General features: G+C 34.0%; 1 protein-coding gene across 18 annotated transcripts in view; it reads left to right on the forward strand.

Moving 5' to 3' along the window:
* LOC143225071 (poly(rC)-binding protein 3-like) overlaps positions 1 to 21,661 on the forward strand; it is a 334,733-nt gene that overhangs the window by 206,557 nt on the left and 106,515 nt on the right. For 15 of the 18 annotated variants that reach the window (XR_013013597.1, XR_013013599.1, XR_013013600.1 and 12 more), the window contains one exon: positions 2,979 to 3,108. Coding sequence is in view for 14 of the 18 variants with exons in the window: in XM_076453776.1 (XP_076309891.1) it covers positions 3,028 to 3,108 (81 nt within the window). In the remaining 4 variants the exon portion in view is untranslated. Of the gene's footprint in view, positions 1 to 875; positions 1,139 to 2,978; positions 3,109 to 21,661 lie in introns of those variants that run through there. The other 3 variants (XR_013013598.1, XM_076453792.1, XM_076453777.1) reach the window with 2 other exon arrangements.

Raw genomic sequence — 21,661 nt, forward strand, 5'->3', positions numbered from 1 at the left:
ACATACCTCAGGTGAAGAAAATACACATAACACACATACACCATTATATGTGCATACCATAATATTATGCACACCCATACTGATTATATAGATACAGGATATCAGTATAAATGAATGAATGATGCTTGAGATGATGTCATCTAATGTGAAAGAAGTACCTGAGCAGGGGGGAAAATATTTAAATTTAAAGCGTAGGATTGGGTACATGGAAAAGTGAGGAAACAAGGTAGGAATGGACGGGGTGTAATAAAACTTCCTCTGTACAAACTCACAAGAGAGCGTGTCATCTTGTATGAGAAAAGTGCATAAACAAGTTGAAAAATATTTTTAAAATGTAAGGTGTAAGATTGGGTGTATACAAAGGTGGAGAAACAATTAACATGGAGTAATAAAACTTCCTCTGTACAAACTTACAAGAGAGCTAATATCAAACCCCGAATTTTAACGTTATACACCATCCGAATTACACTTGAGCCACCTGTGAGCTAGCACAATTACTTAAGTTAATTTCTTTAATGTTTATGTTATGAGTTCAAGATGAAATTGACAATACAAGTAACAAATGATTGTCAGGTATGTTTTCAATCTTTGAAAAACAAAGAATGTTTCATATTCGTAAGAAACATCACAATAATTGGAAATAAAACCTTTTTCAGGGGACTGAAGTGTTTTAACAACGACAGTTGTATCGAAATAGAAGCTTATAACATGTTGCATGCAACTTGTCTAGTTGCCAAACGCTTCTTAGCAACGTTAACTATAAAATTACGTTGTTAACTGAACTGTCTTTCGCTATATATATACGCGCGCGCGCACACATATAAGAGAAGGTATTGTGTTGTTGAACAGAGTTTTTGTCCTTTTTTTCCTTGCTAACCAGTGTTTTACCATCCTTTTATTAGCTTACTTTGTTCAGTAATGACGCACTGGTTGATTTGCTGATACAGACAGTAAGTAGTGTGACATAAAACGTTCCTCGGATGACTACACGTCTATTTTCCCCTCCTCTTTGTGCATTCAGAAGTATTTTGCTGAGACTTGCTGGTTTTCTAGTTGGAATATGCTCACATAATCTTAGCTGACTGTTGACAACCGTCAGGATCTCGTCACTCGTCCCTCAAGTTCTTTTGATTTCAGTGTAAGTTTCATAAGAAATACCTGAATGCTCGAGTGCATGCCCTCTGTGTAATATAAAGGTTTTGTTCTTAAAGTGTAAGTTGTATTTGTTTGGCATATACTCTCAGCATTCGTAGTCATGTCAAATAAATTGCTCGTTTTTTGGTTGTTGTTTTTTTAAACGACTTTGTACACTATTTATACTTAGACATATTTTTCTTGACCACGCGCATTTCAGTCGGTTTTACTGATTAATTACAGATTTTAAAAAATAATATTCTTTCGTACCTTTTATAATTCATTCTTCCTTCTTTGTTTTCCACATTACAGTCAATGCACTATAATTTTGTCATGCTTTTTTGATGTCTTCCTCGAGTCTGTTTATACGTTATCGTTACTGGCGGTATACTGAATTCTTGTCGTGTCTTCTTTCGAGTTTATGTATTTATTAGATTATTATTACTGCCGATGCACTGGGCTCTGTCGTACCTTTTTTAATGACCTTTTTCAAGTTTATATACAGTCTTGGCCAAAATGTTTGTATATTTTTCTATATTGATGTTGCAGTGCACATGCATGGAGTAGTTAGTGAGTAAATGCCCGAGTAGTAACACAAAAGATGGCGTAGAATCAGACAAAGATGTACAAGTTGTTCTTCTTTACTGGTATGTAAAAGTTGTTTTGAACATTTGGTCGTTAAAACACACATTCATACCTGTTTTGGATAAAAGGCTTTTTCATATTTTTCGAAACAGATCAACACTTTGTCTACACAGTTCCTCTGTGCTTGATATAGAGGTGACGGGGTCGAGGGGTTGTTTGACTACGGTATTAGTGAAAGCCGAAAAGTTCGTATTTTGTTCTGGCTACAGCCATATTAAGTCAATAGATTCTTACTGTTCAGAATTGGAACATATAATCACAGACAAGTAAGAAGACAGTTTTAAAGATTACTTACTCATCTGTTAGTTTCAGATCTAATTTCTCTGAGATTATGTGGCAAAAATTTTTTTATTAATTTTAAATTTACGTGGCAAACTATAAGAAGTTACAAAAACCATGTCTATGCTATTGGAAGGAGAAATATTGATGTCCGCTGGAAACAATACATGCAGAACTTGAAGATTTGTTTTATAAAGTAAAACCTTACCAAATTTAAGTTCGAAATAGCTGCAGCCAAACAAATTGAATTTCGTAGGAATGTTACACAGAAAATAACACTTAATACAGGAAAGTCATTGTTACAATAGGGTGATATCGTGGGAAAAAAAAATGCAGTAAATTTAAATCGTTGGAAACACAGCATAATCTTAGTTAAAGGCTCTGGCGCGGAATGTTAAATGTTTGATGGAATTTTCACGTAGCAAGAATTAATATTAATAAATTGAAAAAAACAACAACAACTAAAATGATTTTTTTCACAATTCTGCCAGAATGTACTGTCTTGTTTAAGAATGTTTAACTTCCACCAATCAGATTTAGAATGTTTGGCATTCAACAATCAGTATCTTAAAAAAAATTATGCAATTCGTCTGTCTCATCCCAAGATTCGTTATGATATGCATCAACAGTCGTTTCATAAGTAAGGACCGCCTATGTGCACCTGTTACCTCAGTTGTAACAGTTTTTATAGTTTCTTACTTGGCTTGTGGGTAATGCGTCCTCGTTACACAGTGTAGTATTGTACGATATGAGCTGGCAACACGCCTTGGAAGTGGACGTAGTCACTTAGATCCTGGCAACTGTGCCAGTCCCTGATGTAATTTATAAAGCTGTGTTCTGAACCCAGAACATTAATTTCTCTGCTGGTTGACCCGTTCGTTTACTTCTGCTGACACGTGATTTATTTCTGTTTTACTTAGCACGTGACCTGTGTCCTGCCTGTCTACATCCCTCTCTATACCGCCAGCTATGGCCACCGTAGACTCTGACCCGTTGTCCAGCGATGGCCCTTCCATCACTCTTACTATTCGGTTGATCATGCAAGGCAAGGTGAGTAAACTTTGTTACTTGTTCATTAGTTTTAAGTCACAGATTGATTTTCACTGGAATCATTAGTAAATATTATATATAGTTCTAGTGTATTAAGGTGCTTTCAAAAACAACAGCATAAACCATTAGTTATGGTTTATGGTCAAAATTTAATTTTGACAAAATAAACGGGGAAAAAACAAACTATTAACAACTATTCCCAGTTGATCTTTTTTTCTCTCTCTTCTCTCTCCTCTGATAAAATTAAATAGTGAATTTCAACACCTTTAAACAAATGAAAAAAAAAGAATGAAAAGGAAAACGATATGTAACTGTTGTTGTTTTTTTTAATATGGAGTTAAGCCCCTGAAAAGACAAGTCACGAAACCACAATCAGAGAAAATTCGAAACTAAATCTCAGAATAAATTGTTCTCGAGGATAAAAAAAAAATATATAAATATATTGATATAAGTGTTTCACAAAAACATCTTGCGAATCAAATTTGGTACAACAGCGAATTGTGGACTATGGATTGTGAATTTTTAATTTAAACACAGACGATAACTGTCTAGAAATCTCACACTATAGGCTGAAAATTAGGAATCTCAGTGACAGAAACAAATAAATTCATCATAAAACTCGGAGTGTACCGAAACATGTGCGATACATTTTTTTTATAACAGTAGTAACTTTGAAGATTATAAACATATTTTTTTTTAATTAGTAAAAGAAAACATGGCGAAGCATAAGTATAATTACTTATAAAAATGTTAGTACTAAGTCTATTATAATTTATAACACTACATTCTCTATTCACTACCATAGGAGTTTTTGTTCACAAGAAGAGTGAGTTGTATTTCAACCACACTATGTCCATCATATACGTTGCTGACGGTGTTGATGAGTTCTGTAATGAGAGAAACCCGTCATGGATAACGGATATGGTGGATATAGTATTAAACACCCTTCTTTTTATTGTAAACTACGAGGGACTGAATGAAGTTTATAGTGGTAGAAAATATAAAAGGCTTAATACTAATATCTTATAATAACATAACAAGTATGATTAACATCACATAATGTTTAACACTTGTTATTTTTTTCAATGTCTTATGACTTTAATAGATCTGTACACGAGACGAAATATAATTTATCCTGTCCAGTTACATATTTATTCTACTTAAAATGTATGTAGAAGTTGTTGTCTATGTATTACACAAGAGGCGTTTATTAATATGATTAATGTTGCTTACTTCTAAATTGGCTGAAAATATTAGAGCATTCAGGTTACTGTGAGTTTTATTGTTAACATTTGCAACTGTTGTGTGACTACACTTACACCTAGGTATTCATCACAGAAACAAAGAAAACAAGACTACTCAGTTATTTGTGTCAATATTTTCTTTACCCTGTGAACGAAACAAATTCGAAGAGCGATTTTTTTTCGGTTCTTATCATTCCTTGTTAAAAGGATATAATTTAGACTCTTATAACCCTTTACTCTTGAAATTACTCTTGCAATACAGAAATAGTTTAGGTTATTTTAACCCGTTGCTCTATCACTCTTCTGTAGGTTTAAAGCCATTAAGTAAAATTTGATCTGCTGGTTTATGCACTTCCTTATATTGCGCGTGCGCTTACACTTAAAGCTTCTGTTATACGTAATTTAAAAGACACGTACATCTTATAAAATGTTAATTAGTGTTGGGGAGAATACCGTCTTGATATTTCGTAAATATTTACATTAATGAGGTTAATTATCACTGAATTATAGATGCCCTTATTTGCTTTCTTCTACAGACCCGTACCCAGAGGAAATGAAATCAGATTATTTGATCAAATAAAAACATAAAACTACGCATTACTTATTGTCATAGTGCTGTTTCTCACGATAACGGGAACGTAAAAGTGTTAACTGTGTGTATATTTATTTATTATCTTTAAAATTGCGTATTGAGTTGGATAATTGAGTTTATTAAGTTTTTGCTGTTGTGTAAGTATGCAACATTTGGGGCTGGAGATAAATTTACTTCCAAGGACTCAGGATAAACATTTTACACACTAAGAATAAACTGTTCCTCTTTCAACAGACAGGATAAGATGGAAAGATAGTAACTTAATGAGAACAAAGCATGGCTCCGCGAAAAATGGAACTTGATGACGTTGTTTCATACAAATGTCAGATGGGGAAAGGATTTAATCAGTGCGAGTAGGCCGGGCATGGGCAGATGGTTACGATGCTCGTCGCGATAGCTGAGGATCGTGGGTTTGAATCCCTGTCACACTAAACATGCTCATCCTTTCAATAGCGAGGATGTTATAATGTACAGTCAACCTTACTGTTTGTTGATAGAAGAGTACCCCGAGAGTTGCCGGTGGGTGGTGATGACTAGCTGCTTTTCCTCTGTCTTACACCTCTAAATTAGGGGTGGCTAGCGCAGATACCTTTCGTGTAGCTTTGTGCGAAATTCAAAACAAATAGTTTGAGTAACTAGTATGTCTAACGTATTTAGGAGGTGTTTAAAAAGAACGTTCTTGTCCAATAGGTGTTTTGAGTTGAATGAAAGCTAAAAACTCTGCTGGTTTTTGTAGGGGGGGAAGACTTATTTGAGGAAATGTGCAACCCCAAGTGCGTCCAATGCGGTTGGGTTTGTTTGTTTTTTGAATTTTAACAAAGCTACTCGAGGGCTGTCTGTGCTAGCCGTCCCTAATTTAGCAGTGGAAGACTACACGGAAAGCAGCTAGTCATTACCACCCACCGTCAACTCTTGGGCTACTCTTTTACCAACGAATAGTGGGATTGACCGTCACACTATAATGCTCCCACGAGCATGTTTGGCGCAACGGGGATGCGAACCCGCGAGCCTCAGATTACGAGTCGCACGCCTTAACACGCTTAGCCATGCCGGGCCCTCCAATGCGATTGGGGTCCACGGCTTGCTTTTATCATGTGTTAATGACCTAGAAACACTTCAGAAAGACAAACATAATAAGATAATTAGCTTGAATATTAAACAATCTCTGTTTAGACCTTAAAGAAGTACTTTATACTTTTAAGCTAAGAAGAAGAAAAAGAGAAAAACTCATCCAAAACAAATAAACACACGCACACAAAAGAAATATTCTTACTTTAAAAAACTCGAAAAAAGACAGAAATAGAGCTGCTGAACTTAAAATTTACTAGAAATTGTAATATTTTATTCATTTAAAGTTGTATGCGTCAACCAAACATGCTCGCCCTTTCAGCTGTGGAGGCATTATAATGTGATGGTCAATCCCACTACTCGTTAGTAAAAGAGTAGTCCAAGAGTTGGCGGTGGGTGGTGATGACTAGCTGCCCTCTCTCTAGTCTTACATTGCTAAATTAGGAACGTCCAGCGCAGGTAGCCTTCGTGTAGCTTTGCACGAAATACAAAAACAAGCAAGTACCTAAACGTAGTCTGGTTGTGTTTTTTTTTCATGTGAACTACCTCGGGTTGGTTATAAAAGAATTATTCGTAACACATTAACTACATAAGTACATATTGTTAAATTTTCCAAATGTTTAAATTGCAATTTAAGCTCTTCCGTATTATACATCCCGGTAAAGAAACGTTAACTACGGAACGTAATACTTTCACTGCAAATATTTTAGAAAGCAAATATAAAGTGGCGGGGCCAGCGAAACGACTGAATATGCGCCGCAGGTGCATTCAATACGGCCGGGTTTCAGGATTCGCCTTAGGGCTCTAGAAGCTCCAGGCTTATGGATTAAATGTTATGAATTATCCTGCTTTTCCTGAGAGTAATTTTGACTGAGACAGATTGAAAAGTGGAGAGGGGGACTTCTTACGCTACTGTTTTGTCTACTTAGTATTGAATACCACTGATAAACCTCTCTATACTTTAATAAATTTGGTATTAGGCTTTTATCGGTCTAGTTAGAAACTGGTCGCCATACTTATATAGGTACTAGGTTATATCCTACTTTTTAACACATTACTCATATGTTGTAGACATAAAACTTTACATTAATCGAGCGCCAGACGCATACAACCGACTAAAATAACTCTACCAGGACACTAACCATCAAATAATCTGAACTATTTTCATTTATTTAAAATGTAGACAACTATTAACCTGATCACAAAGCTTAACACTTATTATATATCACAAAACCTAAATTTTGACCTGTAACATGTTTCCACTAATCTTTTGTAACTAAAACGTTTCTTAACGTGAAGAAAAATCCACGTTTATCTTATCAAGTTCTCATTTAAGTGTTGCGCAGAGTTTAAGTTTTTATAAGTCTTCACGGCACTGGTACTAACTATTCTATGCTGTAAAACTAGGCATAAAATGGACAAATCGATTACTGTCAATCCTGAAACGCCGAGAGAAGTTCACAGATAAATTTTTGAAGCGACAAAAATGGAGAGACGAGTGATTTGATTTCATTCAATAGTTTGATTAATTTTTTTCCAGCACAAGTTGGTAATAATTTGTGCAACACCTTAAAAAAACAGAGAGAATAAGTCTCTATAACACAGTTCTGTAATCATAACGTCGTCTTCATACACTTCCGTAAGTCTTCTTTGTGTTTCTGGATTATGAGAAACCAACAAAGTCGACAGCCGTTACCCCCATAGTCGTCAGATGTGATACCTATGAATTATGCATCTTGCTTGGAAAATAAAATCTGTTCAGAACGATGTTGTAGACTAGTATACACAGCGCGAAGCTTTCTCTCTATAAGAATTGCCAAAAAAGTACACCTAATCGGCTGTAGCCATATCTTCAAGTAGTCTGGTGACTTTCAACCTTTTTTATGTATATAATCACGTAACTGAAGGGAATTTCGTTTTTATGTTGAAAAGATAGTTGACATGAGAGTTTTGTTTTATTGTAGTATGACCTTCGTGCAACGTGAAGTTATTTTACATTCTTATTCGAAACGTAAATAACATGTTACACTTTTAGCAGTAGTGACCTTTAAATTCAGCTTGTATTAACTGAACCTGAAAGTATAAGAATGTTTGACTTGTTCCCCAGACACAATTAACTCATGTGACTAACGGAACAGATAAATATATATTAATAACCTGAAGTACTGACCATCTTATAAGTTGTACTAAACTTCTTGACCACACATATGATTTTCTTGTCTCACCTGGTCCTGTTATAGATATGTTATGACTCTCTGACTGATTGACTATAAAATCTTAATTTATAAATAAAATAAATTGTACAGTGTGTTTATTTGTGTTCACTTAAACTAAAGCTGTACAATGGGCTATTTGTTCTATCCCCATCACGGGTATCGAAACCCAGTTTTTAGCGATATAGTTTTTTAAATGCAGAGCCACTGAGGGGTTTTACAATGTAAATGGCTGGGTGTAACTAAACAATAATATGCTGTAAATCCATTTTCCACATATATATACTTAAAAAGTGTAAATTTCATTTTCATTAAGGGCCAATATGAATTATTGTAACCAAAATAAAATTATTTGCAAGTGTGAAGGGATGACTCTTCTTTGTTTATAGTATTAATACACACTGTGTGTAACTGTATTTTTAAACAAATTTAACTAGTGTTACCAAGCTTTTTATACAATTTGAAGTAGTGTCTTGCCACTAAACACTACTTTGAATAAGTGCCAATAATAACATCATTAAGGTAATTTAACTAGAGATGTTTAACTATTTCTTGATCTAGACATTAAAGAAGGTGCTAATCTGATTCTGTTGGGATGTTAATGTGTTGCTAGGTAGGGAACTTCTATCTGTCATTGATGTTATGGTGTGAACAATGGCATTTATTAATTTCAAAATAGACTAAATCCCAGAGACTGTAGATGTCAGATGTAACTGAAGATTTAGCTTTGTACTAAGATTGGGAAATTAGAAGTGACTCTATGTACTATCTGAATTTATCCGTAAATAATTTAAAAGAAAAAAGTGCACTAACTCTTTAGCTCATACATGTAATTATTGTTCTTTTTTTTACTATAGTACAGTATTATACTAATTTGTATGTACTCTTGTTTACATTCATTGATCTTTATATTATACAAGTGAAATATCAGTCAACTCTAATAATAAGTTGCCAAACAATAACTTATAAACATAATAAAGTGATTCATTTATGATGAAATATACTATATCCTGGCCAGACATGGCCTGGTAGTTAGAACACTCAACTCAAAATCTGATAGTCATGGGTTAAAATCGCCATCGCACCAAACATGTTCATCCTTTCAGCTGTACGGACATTATAATGTTACAGTCAATCCCACTATTTGTTGGTAAAAGAGTAGCCCAAGAATTGGTGGTTGGTGATGATAGCTAGCTGTGTTCTCTCTTGTCTTACACTGCTAAATTAGGGACAGCTAGCACAGATAGCCCTCATGAAGCTTTGTGCAAAATTTAAAAAACTAATAAACATACATATTACATGTTTTAACAGAATGTTGTTCTTCCTTCTTTATGCTTGTAAATAGTTGTTTGCCTAGTTGTTATTATATTAGCATGATGTGCTTCCTTACCAAAGTACCACTCAATTTCTATAACATAACAAGAGATTTGAAATTATGAAAACTCATAAATTCAAAATAATTTTATACCTTATATTTTACTTAAAGTTAAAAAAACATTATTATACAATATAAAATATTTTAATAATACTTTAAAGAACTTTAATTCATAGAAAAAATATCTGAACTCAGAATGAATTCTTTTGACTTCTTTACAGATTTCTAAACATCTTTTAAATTAATACATGTACTAAATTATTAATGAATCCATGATTTTATTGGTTAATGTGTTCCCTAATAATATATGGATTGTACAAAAAATACAACTAAGTATCACAATTAATACCGCTTATTATTAATAGGATTTCCTGTGAATTAGTCCCAGAGAACAATGATTGCACCTAAGTTATTGGTCTCTTTTTATATACTGAGTGTTTTAACAAAGACATGATACATTATAGTATAATCTATACAAACTCCAACAGTAGTGAAAAGAAAAAAAAATTAACGACCAAATTTGTTTGAGGTGACAACAGACGTTAACCTAATGAGATGAGCAGACTTATTGACATAAATGTATTGCTTTTTATTTAGTATTTTGATTTAAATTGCATATAAGTCGGTGACCTAAAGAGTTAAAAATACTTAATTTGCCAACAGACATCCATGAGTCTATTTTTGTGCTTGAGTCCAGTGGACCTCAACTCTATTCTTCTTTTCATCAACAAGTTTTTGAATTAGTCTAAGTATCATACAAATGCATTTTAATAAATTTATTGAAACTGTTTGTGTTATAAAAACAGTCTTTTGTACTCATACTTGTTTTCTATGTATTCCTGACAAGATATGAAAAATACTGTATATTTAAGCTTCAGCTCTTTTCTTTTCACAAAAATAACACTGGATATATGCAGTAGGGTTAAAAAATATATCTAGCTAACTAAAACTGAGATACAAACAGTTTTTAGTCATTCTGCACAAAGTTTACAGGATTTGTGGGCAACATCCTGTCAGCTCTCATATTCAGGCACCTGAAGTCAAGGAATAGGTAACTGCTATTTTTCTCAATATTAGAGTACATTTAGTGCCATTAAAGCTTTTATAAGCTTCTACTTTTTGAAGTACATCAACCATTTTATTTGCAACTATAAAAATATACTTTACTGAATGTAAGTTCCTCAGGCTGATCAAGTAGGGTGGTTGTTAGCAGGTCAACCCAGTAATAATTTCCTTCATTCACACACACACACACACACACACATGTACAATGCCATATATAAATGCGTATAATAATAATTACACTGAAGATGGTAGTACTTGTCAAAATTTCATCAAAAATTTCCTTTACCACATTTGGTATTAAAAATAGATTAATTCTCCAACTGATCTCTAGGCCCAAGCCCTCAATCTTTTAAGTATCTTGCAAGGCATTTGATCTTTATACATTTATTTAAAACATATACATGATTATTTAAATGTTCATCAAGATTCATCTATCCATGAGAAGTTGACTCTTCTTCTTCAGTATGAGTGGTAGAATATTACCAGCAGCTGCCCCCTTGTGTTGTTATACATTATTTTTGGTACAGTTTGAGCATGCAAGTTTTTCTTTTTTTAGGCCAATTCACAACATACTTATCAAACAGTCATTTTGTGCATCGAAGAAATAAAGAAACACCAAACGTTTGAAGTTCTGTTAACGATTTCTCAATCACCACAATTCCAAGAGAAAGGCATGAATAGCTTTTCCTTAATTACCTTAGTAAATAGTGATTGTTCACAAACACTCTTTGAAAAGATTATACCCTTAAAAGGAAAATTATTTTCCTTGTCTTCTATTTGTTTTTTTTATTCTGCTGTGTAAGTTCCTTCAACTTGTTATTTAAATTGTCATCCGACAACCTATATGATGGTTGCCAAATTATGACATATCTTCAGTTTTTTCTTAGTATTAGTAGTATTTTACAATAATTTTTCATTTTCTTTAACCTTTTTTCTTTTTTGTTTTTGCAGCAGTATACCTGGTATGTTTAATTGTCTCATTTAGTTTTTGATTTTTCCTTTTATTTCTTAATGTCATTCGACATAACTATTCTAAAGCCTCATTTTGGTTTGGTAAATATATTAGTCAATTCTCTGTATTCTCTTCAAGTTGACTTAAGTCATCTCAACAGTTAAATTAACCAGAAAGTCTGTTATTTTGTATCATAGGTTCCAGTTTATGGTTTATTTTCTACTCGTTTTTTAGGCTTTCTTTAAATTTGTTCAAACTTTAAACAAAAGGACATAATTGTCTTTATTTTTTTTATTTGTTTTAAATGGAACAAATACTTGTTTTAATGAACCAGTTGTTCGAGGTTATGAAATGAAGAGTTAGCAACAATCACAAAATATTAATTTTAGGTTGTTTAAACCATGTGTATTATTAACATCTTGAAGAATAGATAGGAAGGAAGAAGCTACTGCCTCTTGGCTGATGTTGATTAAGTATATTTGATGTTTCTGAAGGTCTATTTAGTGTTCAAAAATTTTTAACTTCAAATAGCTTTGACAACCCAGTTCTAGAGTACATTGAGGATAAGTAACCACTCTGTCCTAAATAGTTCAGTTCTAGAATGCATTGAGGATGAGGCAGCCAATGTGTCATTAACAACCCAATTATAGAGCAGATTGTTTATATAGGGCATCCAATTTACCCTTAACAGCCCAATTATAGAGGGCATTGTTGGATAGGGCAAAATTAAAATGATTATTTGGTTACAAATGAACTTGAATAAGTCCAAGAGGCTTACAATTATAATTTTAAAATAAAATAAAAATCATTCAAGAGTACATTTCAGATAAAGAAAAATATTACTGCATGTTTCTTCTGCCCAGTAACACAGTGGTGATTCTGAAGTCTTATAATGCTAAAAAATGGGTTTTAATATCCATAGTGGGCACAATACTAATAGCCCATTGTGTAGCTTTGTACTTAACTTCAAACAAATGAAGCAAATTTCCTCACATAATTGATTTACTAACTTCAAAATGCCAAATCCTACTTAGACACAATATTTATCTTGCACTTTGAGTTACTTTTTGTTGTTGTTTAGTGTTACAGGTGTATTTGTTTTATCAGCTGACCTGTATGACCAGAGTTGTTCTCTTATTATTCAAAACTCCACACAGTATTAATTATTTCAAAATCAGTCATTATTGTACTATTTGTTCTGATGACATTTTAGTGATGATTATACACTAATCCAGTATTTTATTAACTGAGTAAGATGGCATACATCTTAGATGCTGAAACACATAGATAGAGGTGGAGCACCTTAACTGAATTACAAATTCAGCTTATAACTAAAGCATTGCATGTGGCAGTTTAGCAACCAGAATTAGTTTTTCAAGTGCATACATTTGAAATATACAACAACAGAAATGTTTTCCACAGATTAAGATCCATAATCTTGATTTTATCTGCATTCTATGACTGTGGGCTTGGCATGGTCAGGTGCTTAAGGCACTCGATTCGTAATGTGAGGGCCATGAGTTCGAATCCCCGTCACACCAAACATGCTCCTTCTTTCAGCTGTGGGGGCATTATAATGTGACGAACAATCCCACTATTTCTTGGTAAAAAAGTAGCCCAAGAGTTGGCGATGGGTGGTGATAACTAAGTTACCTTCCCTCTAGTCTTAAACTACTAAATTAGGGACGACTAGTGCAGATAACCCTCGTGTAGCTTTGTGTGAAATTCAAAACAAAGTAAACCAAACCATGATTGTGTTTAAGTATTTTATTTCATGTTATATGTTACAGTTTGTATAGGAGGTTTAGGTAACATTCATTCATAATTTTCTGTTTTCTTTCAAAACGAAATGTGAATATTATATCAAGGCATTTCAGTGGCAAAAAAAATTCACTGTATGAGTAACTTTTTGAATACAAAATTGAACTTAACAAAAACGTTTTATAAGCAGTCATACATTTGATATTTTTTTAATACTCTTTCTTCCTTTAGTTATTCACCACCATTCAAAAACAACATTTATCAAAGTACTTCACTTCAAGTCAGAAAAGCTAATGTGCACTTAACAGCCCAATTTTAGGGGGCGTTGTTGGATAGTGCAACATAAAATGATTATTTGGTTCCAACTGAATTTGAATAAATTTAAGTAAACCTCAGTTTTCGTTTTAAAATAGATAAAATCATCAACTATATGAACAAGGGCAAAAATACCTTTCAGTGAAAGATAAAAGTTACGCGTTAAACACAGAACTAAGACAAAGTCCTCCATACAAGTTCGACTGTGAGCTAAAATTTGGGGAAAACAAAGCCATTAATTTTCTTTGATATAATTTAAGAGGGCTCTGTGTGTAAAGAAATGTGATTTTCCGATATGGGTTTGGAAGCAAGTCGTAAAGGATAGCTGCTCTATATGTTTCGGTATCAAGTAGATATATTACTTCCTGTTTTGAACACGCACGACGAAAAGACCATTTTAGACTATTCTGTTTTCTATGATTACTTATTTGATCACTGCTATTTACGAACGTACCCACATGGTAGAATCTCTGTTTGTTTTTGAACTTCTGTGTTTAAAGTAAACGTAGGAATTAGATGGTGTTTTCCTGTATGAAATGGATAAAATTTTGTTATTTAAATTGAGCGGTCTAGGATTTTAGTAACTATCAGTTTTATAAAACACACAAGTCAGAACAATTTCTTCGTTAAAAAAGACAAGTTACTTATTTCTCCTGTTATTAATGGTTGTTGTTTTTTCCTTCACGAACAGACGTTTCACATTTTATAGTATATCTTCTAAAAATTCTTATTACACTTTCAAAGAGTGTACATGCAGAAACACTAGGCATTTGGGAGTTTTTTTATTTATCATATTGAAAATATATGATTGATTGTTTTTGTTTGTTTTAATGCAAAGCTATACCGACCCCCTGAAGGACATCAAAACGAATTATTTTAAAGTTGTTGATTTTTTTCGCACAAAGCCACACAATGAGTTGTCTGTGTTCTGTTCACCGCAGTCAGGATCTAACTCTGGATGTAAGCATTATACGTTTGTAAACTTACTGCTAATCCACCGGAGGACATTTTATGGAAGTAAATTATTGTGACTCTGAAGCTGTATGTTATTTGTAATGAATAAACAGTACTTCTCATGTGTGTGTTTCTGTATAGCAAAGCCACATCGGAATATCTGCTGAGTCCAAGGAGGGGAATCGAACTCCTGATTTTATCATTGTAAATCCGTAGGCTTACCACTGTACCAGCGGGGGACACTTCACATGAATATTAACCTCAAGCCTTTTTGTATATTTTAATGTGTTAGAAGTGAATACATCGACCTTCTTATACACATATATTACAGTATGTTATCATACATAAAAATATCTAAGATTTTAGTATCTGTCATAATATGTTAGCTTAAACTAAACCACAAAAGAACAATTATCCGTAAAACCTATGTTAAAGTACATTCTTAGGTTATTATATTAAAATGAATACCAAGGCTATTTCTCCTTTATGTTATAATTTTATATAACTAATTACACCTCCATCTCTTCTTTAGAAGAGTCGTTTTGTAGCGGTAAATTACATGGAATTTTCATGGTACTATTTAAAAAGACATTAGTTTGTTTGGATAGTACACCCGTGTCTTGGAGATCCCTGTTTTTAAGGTTTACGTTGAGCTAAATTTGGGAAGAACAAAGCTGTCAGTCTTTCTTTGCACAGAGGACCTTCGAAGAATGGGAGAATTCTGTGTAAAAGAAAGATGACTTGTTTCAGAGTAAACCTTAAAGGATTGCCGCTTTATCCGTCTCGGCATCAAGTAGGACCTATTCCTGGCTGTTTTATGATCCCAGTTTATGTAAAGCAGCTACCAGCATTGAACACGAAGCATTCTTCGTGTTCTGATATGAGATTTTACAATATACGATATCGAGAAATAATAAGAGCTAGGATTGGTTGTCAGTCACGTGCTATACAGAGGTGACGATTACATGAATTCAGCATTTTTTATAGTTTCGATATGCTGCTCGTTTTACTGTAGATATATATATATAAGACCCTTAAGGCTGACATTAGCTTTCTTTATTGTTTTTTTTTCTCTCTTACAGGCTCTATGTATAACGTAATGTGATAACGAAATGGTTATAAATTACTTGATTTAGTGTTACTCACCAGGACAAACAGAAATCTTGAATTGATAATAAATACTGATACAGTTTTTATACGTACAATTTTTCTTCACAGTTAGGTTCAAAGGTTGACTACAATAACTTGCTGCTTTGGTCAGTCAAGACCATCCAAAACATTCCGACTTAAGTAATACGTGTAATAATATATTTGTTTTTCCATACTATTTTGTGAAAGGGGAGATATATTCGTTTATCAAGTGTTTGGTAAACATTTTACGCTTTTCTTTTTTTTGCACTTCAGAGGAATTTTTGCGAGAATGTTTTAAAAAATCAAGGCTACTTGTGAAAAGATCTGGACGTTTTCTTTATATCAGTTACGATATGTAACTTGTTTGTGCAACGTGATGTACGTTTAGTCACCTCGCATCAGCAGGTAAGACCGAAGTGCATTCTTTTGATCATTAAATATAAAACTAAATTATCTTCAAATGTCAACTAACTAACACATATGTAGGTATTCAGAGTAACATGTGACTTACTGACGGGCATAATAAATCTTTATGAATATTTTATAACCTAACGTAATTTAGCAGAGTAATACCAAAATAACGATGTAGAAGTATGTGAAAGTATTAACGTTTGATACCTCTTTATGGGCTGTTTATAAACTCGGAATCGACCAAAAACCCATTTTATTCTCCAATCTGCCTAGCGCGTTAAGGCGTGTACTTCGTAATCTGAGGGTCGCGGGTTCGCGCCCGAGTCGTGCCAGACATGCTCGCCCTCCCAGCCGTGGGGGCGTTATAATGTTACGGTCAATTCCACTTTTCGTTGGTAAAAGAGTAGCTCAAGAGTTGGCGGTGGGTGGTGATGACTAGCTGCCTTCCCTCTAGTCTTACACTGCTAAATTAGGGACGGCTAGCACAGATAGCCCTCGAGTAGCTTTGTGCGAAATTCCAAAAACAAACAAAAACAATTCTCCAATCTTTTACTGAGGGACAGACTGCGTATTGTATTGTGTAACAAAAAGTAACTCACGGTTAGGAAGTAACCGTAACGTCGTGACAAGACTGCTGCAGTAGTTATTCTGTTTCTACTAAAAGTTAGTCCAGGCATAATTTAGTGATTAGTGTACCGTGAATTCGAGGTTTTGTGTTTCCTGTCCTGTTGCTGACAATGAAATTTAACAATTTGGTCGGTTATTAGTAGCTCAAGAGTTGAAAGTGAGTGTTGTTGAATAACTCTGTAGGCTTATAATGCTGAAATTCGGGTTTCGACACCCAAGATGGGCACATCACAGATATCCATTATGAAACTGCTGAAAATTATAAAACAAACAAATCGTATTGTTACGGGCAATTTACATATGGAAAACAGTCAAGACTGGTTATTTGTCACAATTCGTTTACACAACCTTCTCTCTCTCTCTCTGTTTTGGGCCCGGCATGGCCAGATCGTTAAGGCACTCAACTTGTAATCCATGGGTCGCGGGTTCGAATTCCCGTCACACCAAAGCGGAAGCATTATAAAGTGACGGTAAATACTACTATTCGTTGGTAAAAAGAGTAGCCCAAGACTTGGCGGTGGGTGGTGATGACTAGCTGCCTTCCCTCTAGTCTTACACTGCTAAATTAGGGACGGCTAGGGCAGATAACCCTCGTGTAGCTTTGCGCGAAATTCCAAACTCTCTGCTTTTTGTTTTTTTTTTATTACTTTTCCAGTTGTTGTTGCATAGGAAACGAAATATAGTTTCTCTGAGTCGTTGCGCTCTTCCTCGCCGTTTTATAACATCAGAAACGGATGTTAAATTTTGTTTTTTTCTTTGCTAGCCTGTCTGCGAGTTCGTCGCTACACCATCCTTTTCCTGTGTATATAGAGCCAAAACTATCACGTTTGTTTCACTTGGCGGAAGGTGTTATAAATGTATTTAAAGGCCTAGCTGCTAGACAATAGATAGTTTGTAGAAGCTTTTTTCGGAAAGTTTAGTCGGGACAGGGCAAATCAAGTTGGCACTCAATATTTATAACATTTTAATATATAAGTATGTAAGTTATAGAATTTTTTTTGCTACTTTATTTGCGACAGGTTTTTAATGTCGCTTATGATTTCACACTTCCTCATTGCCGTATTGTTCATGTGTTGATAATGGTGTTTACAGTCTGTATATTCGTTTAACCCTCAAAATTACTGAGCAATTTATATACAGTTCTTTGTAATGCTGGTATACAAACAAAGCATCATGTTCGTCATGTTATGTTATTTTGTGCTTTACCAGTCACGCCACTCATTGTAAAAGGCTGATTATAATAAAAATAAAGGTAAAATGACTCATATAATAATAATGCAAAATCGGTAGAACACCCTTTAAGTAATTATTAGACGATATTCAACTTTTTTAAAATTATTTGCGTGACATTTATCATATTAATGATCCTGTATAAATTCAAAAGCTAAAAACTATTTATCCAAAAGCAGTTTGGTGCATAAATAATTTAGAAGGTGTGTTTAAACATTCGATATGGGATAGGAATTTTGTCGGTAATTCTAGAGTTAACAGGTTTAAATCTGGAAAGTAGGTAATGCCTTCATCATAGACCTGTTGGAAGGCGTTCCGAAACTGTTTTTCTAATTCCAGTTTGCAAAAATTGAAAAGAAAACGATCCGTAAACATATTTCATTCGCGCTTGCCAAATTACGAACTATTTGTTGGACTTTGTTTGTTTGTTAGCACAACGTTACAGAATGGACTGTATATTTTCGCCAACTAATACCCGATTCTCAGCGTAATAAGCCCTCAGACTTTCCGCTGAGCCACTGAGAGAAGCAGTTTGATTGAACTGTCTGTTTAAAAGAAGAACAAAGGAAACAAATTTAGATGTAAGGTTGTGTATAAATATATATAGCCTTAAAATATAATTACACGTTCATGCAAATCTCAACTATAATATATTTTGTCATTTTGATTGTTTTCTGAGATGTTTAAGAAGCCACAGATCCATGCCTTTTTTTATTTTTTTCGGAAATATGCTTCCAAATGTAAGTGAAATAGGTTATATGCGCGCCCAAATGTCCCTAACGCCTTGAAGTAAGACAGTATGCAAGGAAATTAAAAGACGTTTACGATGGTAAGCAGCTCGTTGTTGTGTTTTTTCTTTTCCTTTTAATTGTTTTCTTTGAAGAATAACTTCCTTTGTAAGCTTTCCTTACGTGACCAGAAACAGTTTTATATAGATGTGAAACAAAGCAATTCTTTCCTTGCTGCAGATTCTTGGCTGAGCTGAGCAACTCCTTTGTTAATTTAGCTGCTTGCTTTTTTCTAACCTCAATAGACATATTTGTGTGTGCATGTGTGTTGGTGCACGTTCATTCGAGATTACACTACTTCGTTTTCCTTTCGAATGGTTTTCCTTCTCTCCTCTTACAGATCAATAAATTCCCCTCAAGCTTCGCGTCTCTGAGTTTTAAGTAGCTTTTTTTATGTAGTTTTTCATAGCATAAAGAATAGAAACATAATATCCTTCCCCCAAATCATCTGTAATACAGGTTTTAAATATTAATGTTTTTGAATGCTTACCCTCTATACATGTAATAAAGTCTGCACTAGTTACGACTGGGAATATAACCCTAGCGGGTGAAGAAGCTATTTTTGAAATTGGAATGATTTTATCTATATTATATTAAGATTAGAGGACAAAGTATTGGAGTGGTATAGAAATGTGTAAACAACTAAATTTATATAGAAATATCTCTTGGTCTCAAGGGTATGTTTGGTGTTTGTTGTTATGCAGGAAATTACACTATGGGCAATCTGTGCTCTGCCCACCGCGGCTAGCGGAACCTAATTTTAGCGTTATGAGTTCTCAGTCTTACCGTTGAACTACCGGGAGGCAGGTTTTGCAGGAACTACTAACGTTAATTGACATAACCAAGACGTAAGAACATAGTTTGTTTCCTCCGGAGGAATATACATCGTAAAACGTGGTTTAGTTTGTAAGGGGCTAATATTTTTATGATATAAAAATATTTAATAATATCTCCTTAATTTTTCAGGGGCTTGTGTTTTTGTCATACAACAATGTACAAGAATATCGCTTGGTTTCGTAGGGACTAATGTTTTATGCGACACAACAGTATGTAAAAACAAGGCTTAATTTCTCATTGGCTAACATTGAAATAACAAAAGTAGATGACTGGAAACTTTGAAATGCAATGTAATGCTTACTATCAGATTTTCTTTCTTCCTCCAAGTCCCAACAAATGTAAATGTGGAATAAAAGAAACAGATGATGAATAAACGTCCATTAAAAGCGTTTAGACGTAAGTTAAACGATAGAACTAACGGAAGTTAGTTAAACTTATAGGTTTGAAATTTGCCTGAATCAAGAAAACTATTTTCAAAACATTTCTTTTGGTTAAAACTAACACTCGAGGCTATTCTGTCTTGTTTTCTGTTTTTGTTTCCTCATTTGCACATGAAAATTTGGATACAGATGCAAGTATTACAAGCTGTTTTGTTTGTGACGCTTTTGTTTTACTGCACTATTAACTAAATGATTGTAAGTGAAGTAGATAGAAAATATTCATATAGATCTTTACGGTTCTAAAGAGATAGAGTTAACTGTTATCTAACACACAATACAAACGTGTTTTCGAGATACAGAAACAAAATTGGATATGGTTTGTTTGTTTTTCTGAATATCGTGCAAAGCTACAGGAGGGTTATCTGCGGTAGCCTCCTCTAATTTAACTGTGTAAGACTAGAGAGAAGACAGTTAGTCATCACCACCCACCGGCAATTCTCGGGGTGCTCTTTTACCAACGAATAGTGGGATTGACCGGACATTATAACGCTCCCACGGCTGAAAGGGCGAGCATGGTTAGTATGACGGGGATTCGAACCCGTGACCCTCAAATTACGAGTCAAGCACTCTAACCACCTGGCCGTGTAGGGCCCATGGAATATGGAAACCGGCATTTTCTTCCAAGTAGTCTTAAATGTGAAAAAGGAAAAATGACAGACCTAAATTCCTTTTTTTTATAAGGAACGTATTTTTCGCAACATTTACTTGTTCCTAATGCTTAATGTAAATCCGGAATGTAGCTTCCATTAAAATGTTCTTTAAATAAATAAGATGTAATGACATTTTGTTGTATAGATTTTTCCGTTAGACATTTTCGTTATTCGTACTCATTGATTATATCATTTCGATGGCATTTAGTGTTGTTAAGTATTTGAAGTAGTTTTAAAGACATCTGCGGTCTAAAAAATTAGCTAACACTGTTTTAGAGACGTTTTTTTGGATATATTTGCTTCATTCGAAATAGCACGTGAAGGCAAAAAAATTCTTTGACATTTCTCGTTTTGCTCACAGTTGTATGAAAGTCAACAGCTAATTAGTTTGATGATAATACTACATCTCCTTATTTGTTATTTCCAATTTATCACTCTAATGACTCTATTTTTAGAACTGGTTTTTGTTACCCTATAAAATATGATTTTCTGCTCGACATGTGTGATTATTCGCAGGCTTTGTGAAAAAAGATTAGTGTATATATACTTCCATTAGGGTTTGAGCAGTGAATCTTATATTCCAAATGTTGATTGTTCCTTTCTGGCAGCAGGGTAACTAGGGAAATCCGAACAAAGCTAATTTTCTTTGAAAAATACTAATTTACCGTCAGTGTAACAGATTACTCAGCCAGACGTTGTTTTCACAGCTGACCTCTTCACAGACCAACTTCAGCGGCAAGAAGAGAAAGGCAGCTGTGTTGTAAATGATGAAGAGTTTTTTTACATTAATTTTACTTTTACTAAGGTGGACTATTTCACTGTATTTTTACCTCTTTTTACCGCCGCCCGTACCTGACCTTGAAGCTACAAGTTACTTATCTTATATATAAAAAAACAGGC

The sequence above is a fragment of the Tachypleus tridentatus genome, chromosome 9 (genome assembly GCF_004210375.1).
Source record: "Tachypleus tridentatus isolate NWPU-2018 chromosome 9, ASM421037v1, whole genome shotgun sequence".
Taxonomy (NCBI): Eukaryota; Metazoa; Arthropoda; class Merostomata; order Xiphosura; family Limulidae; genus Tachypleus; species Tachypleus tridentatus.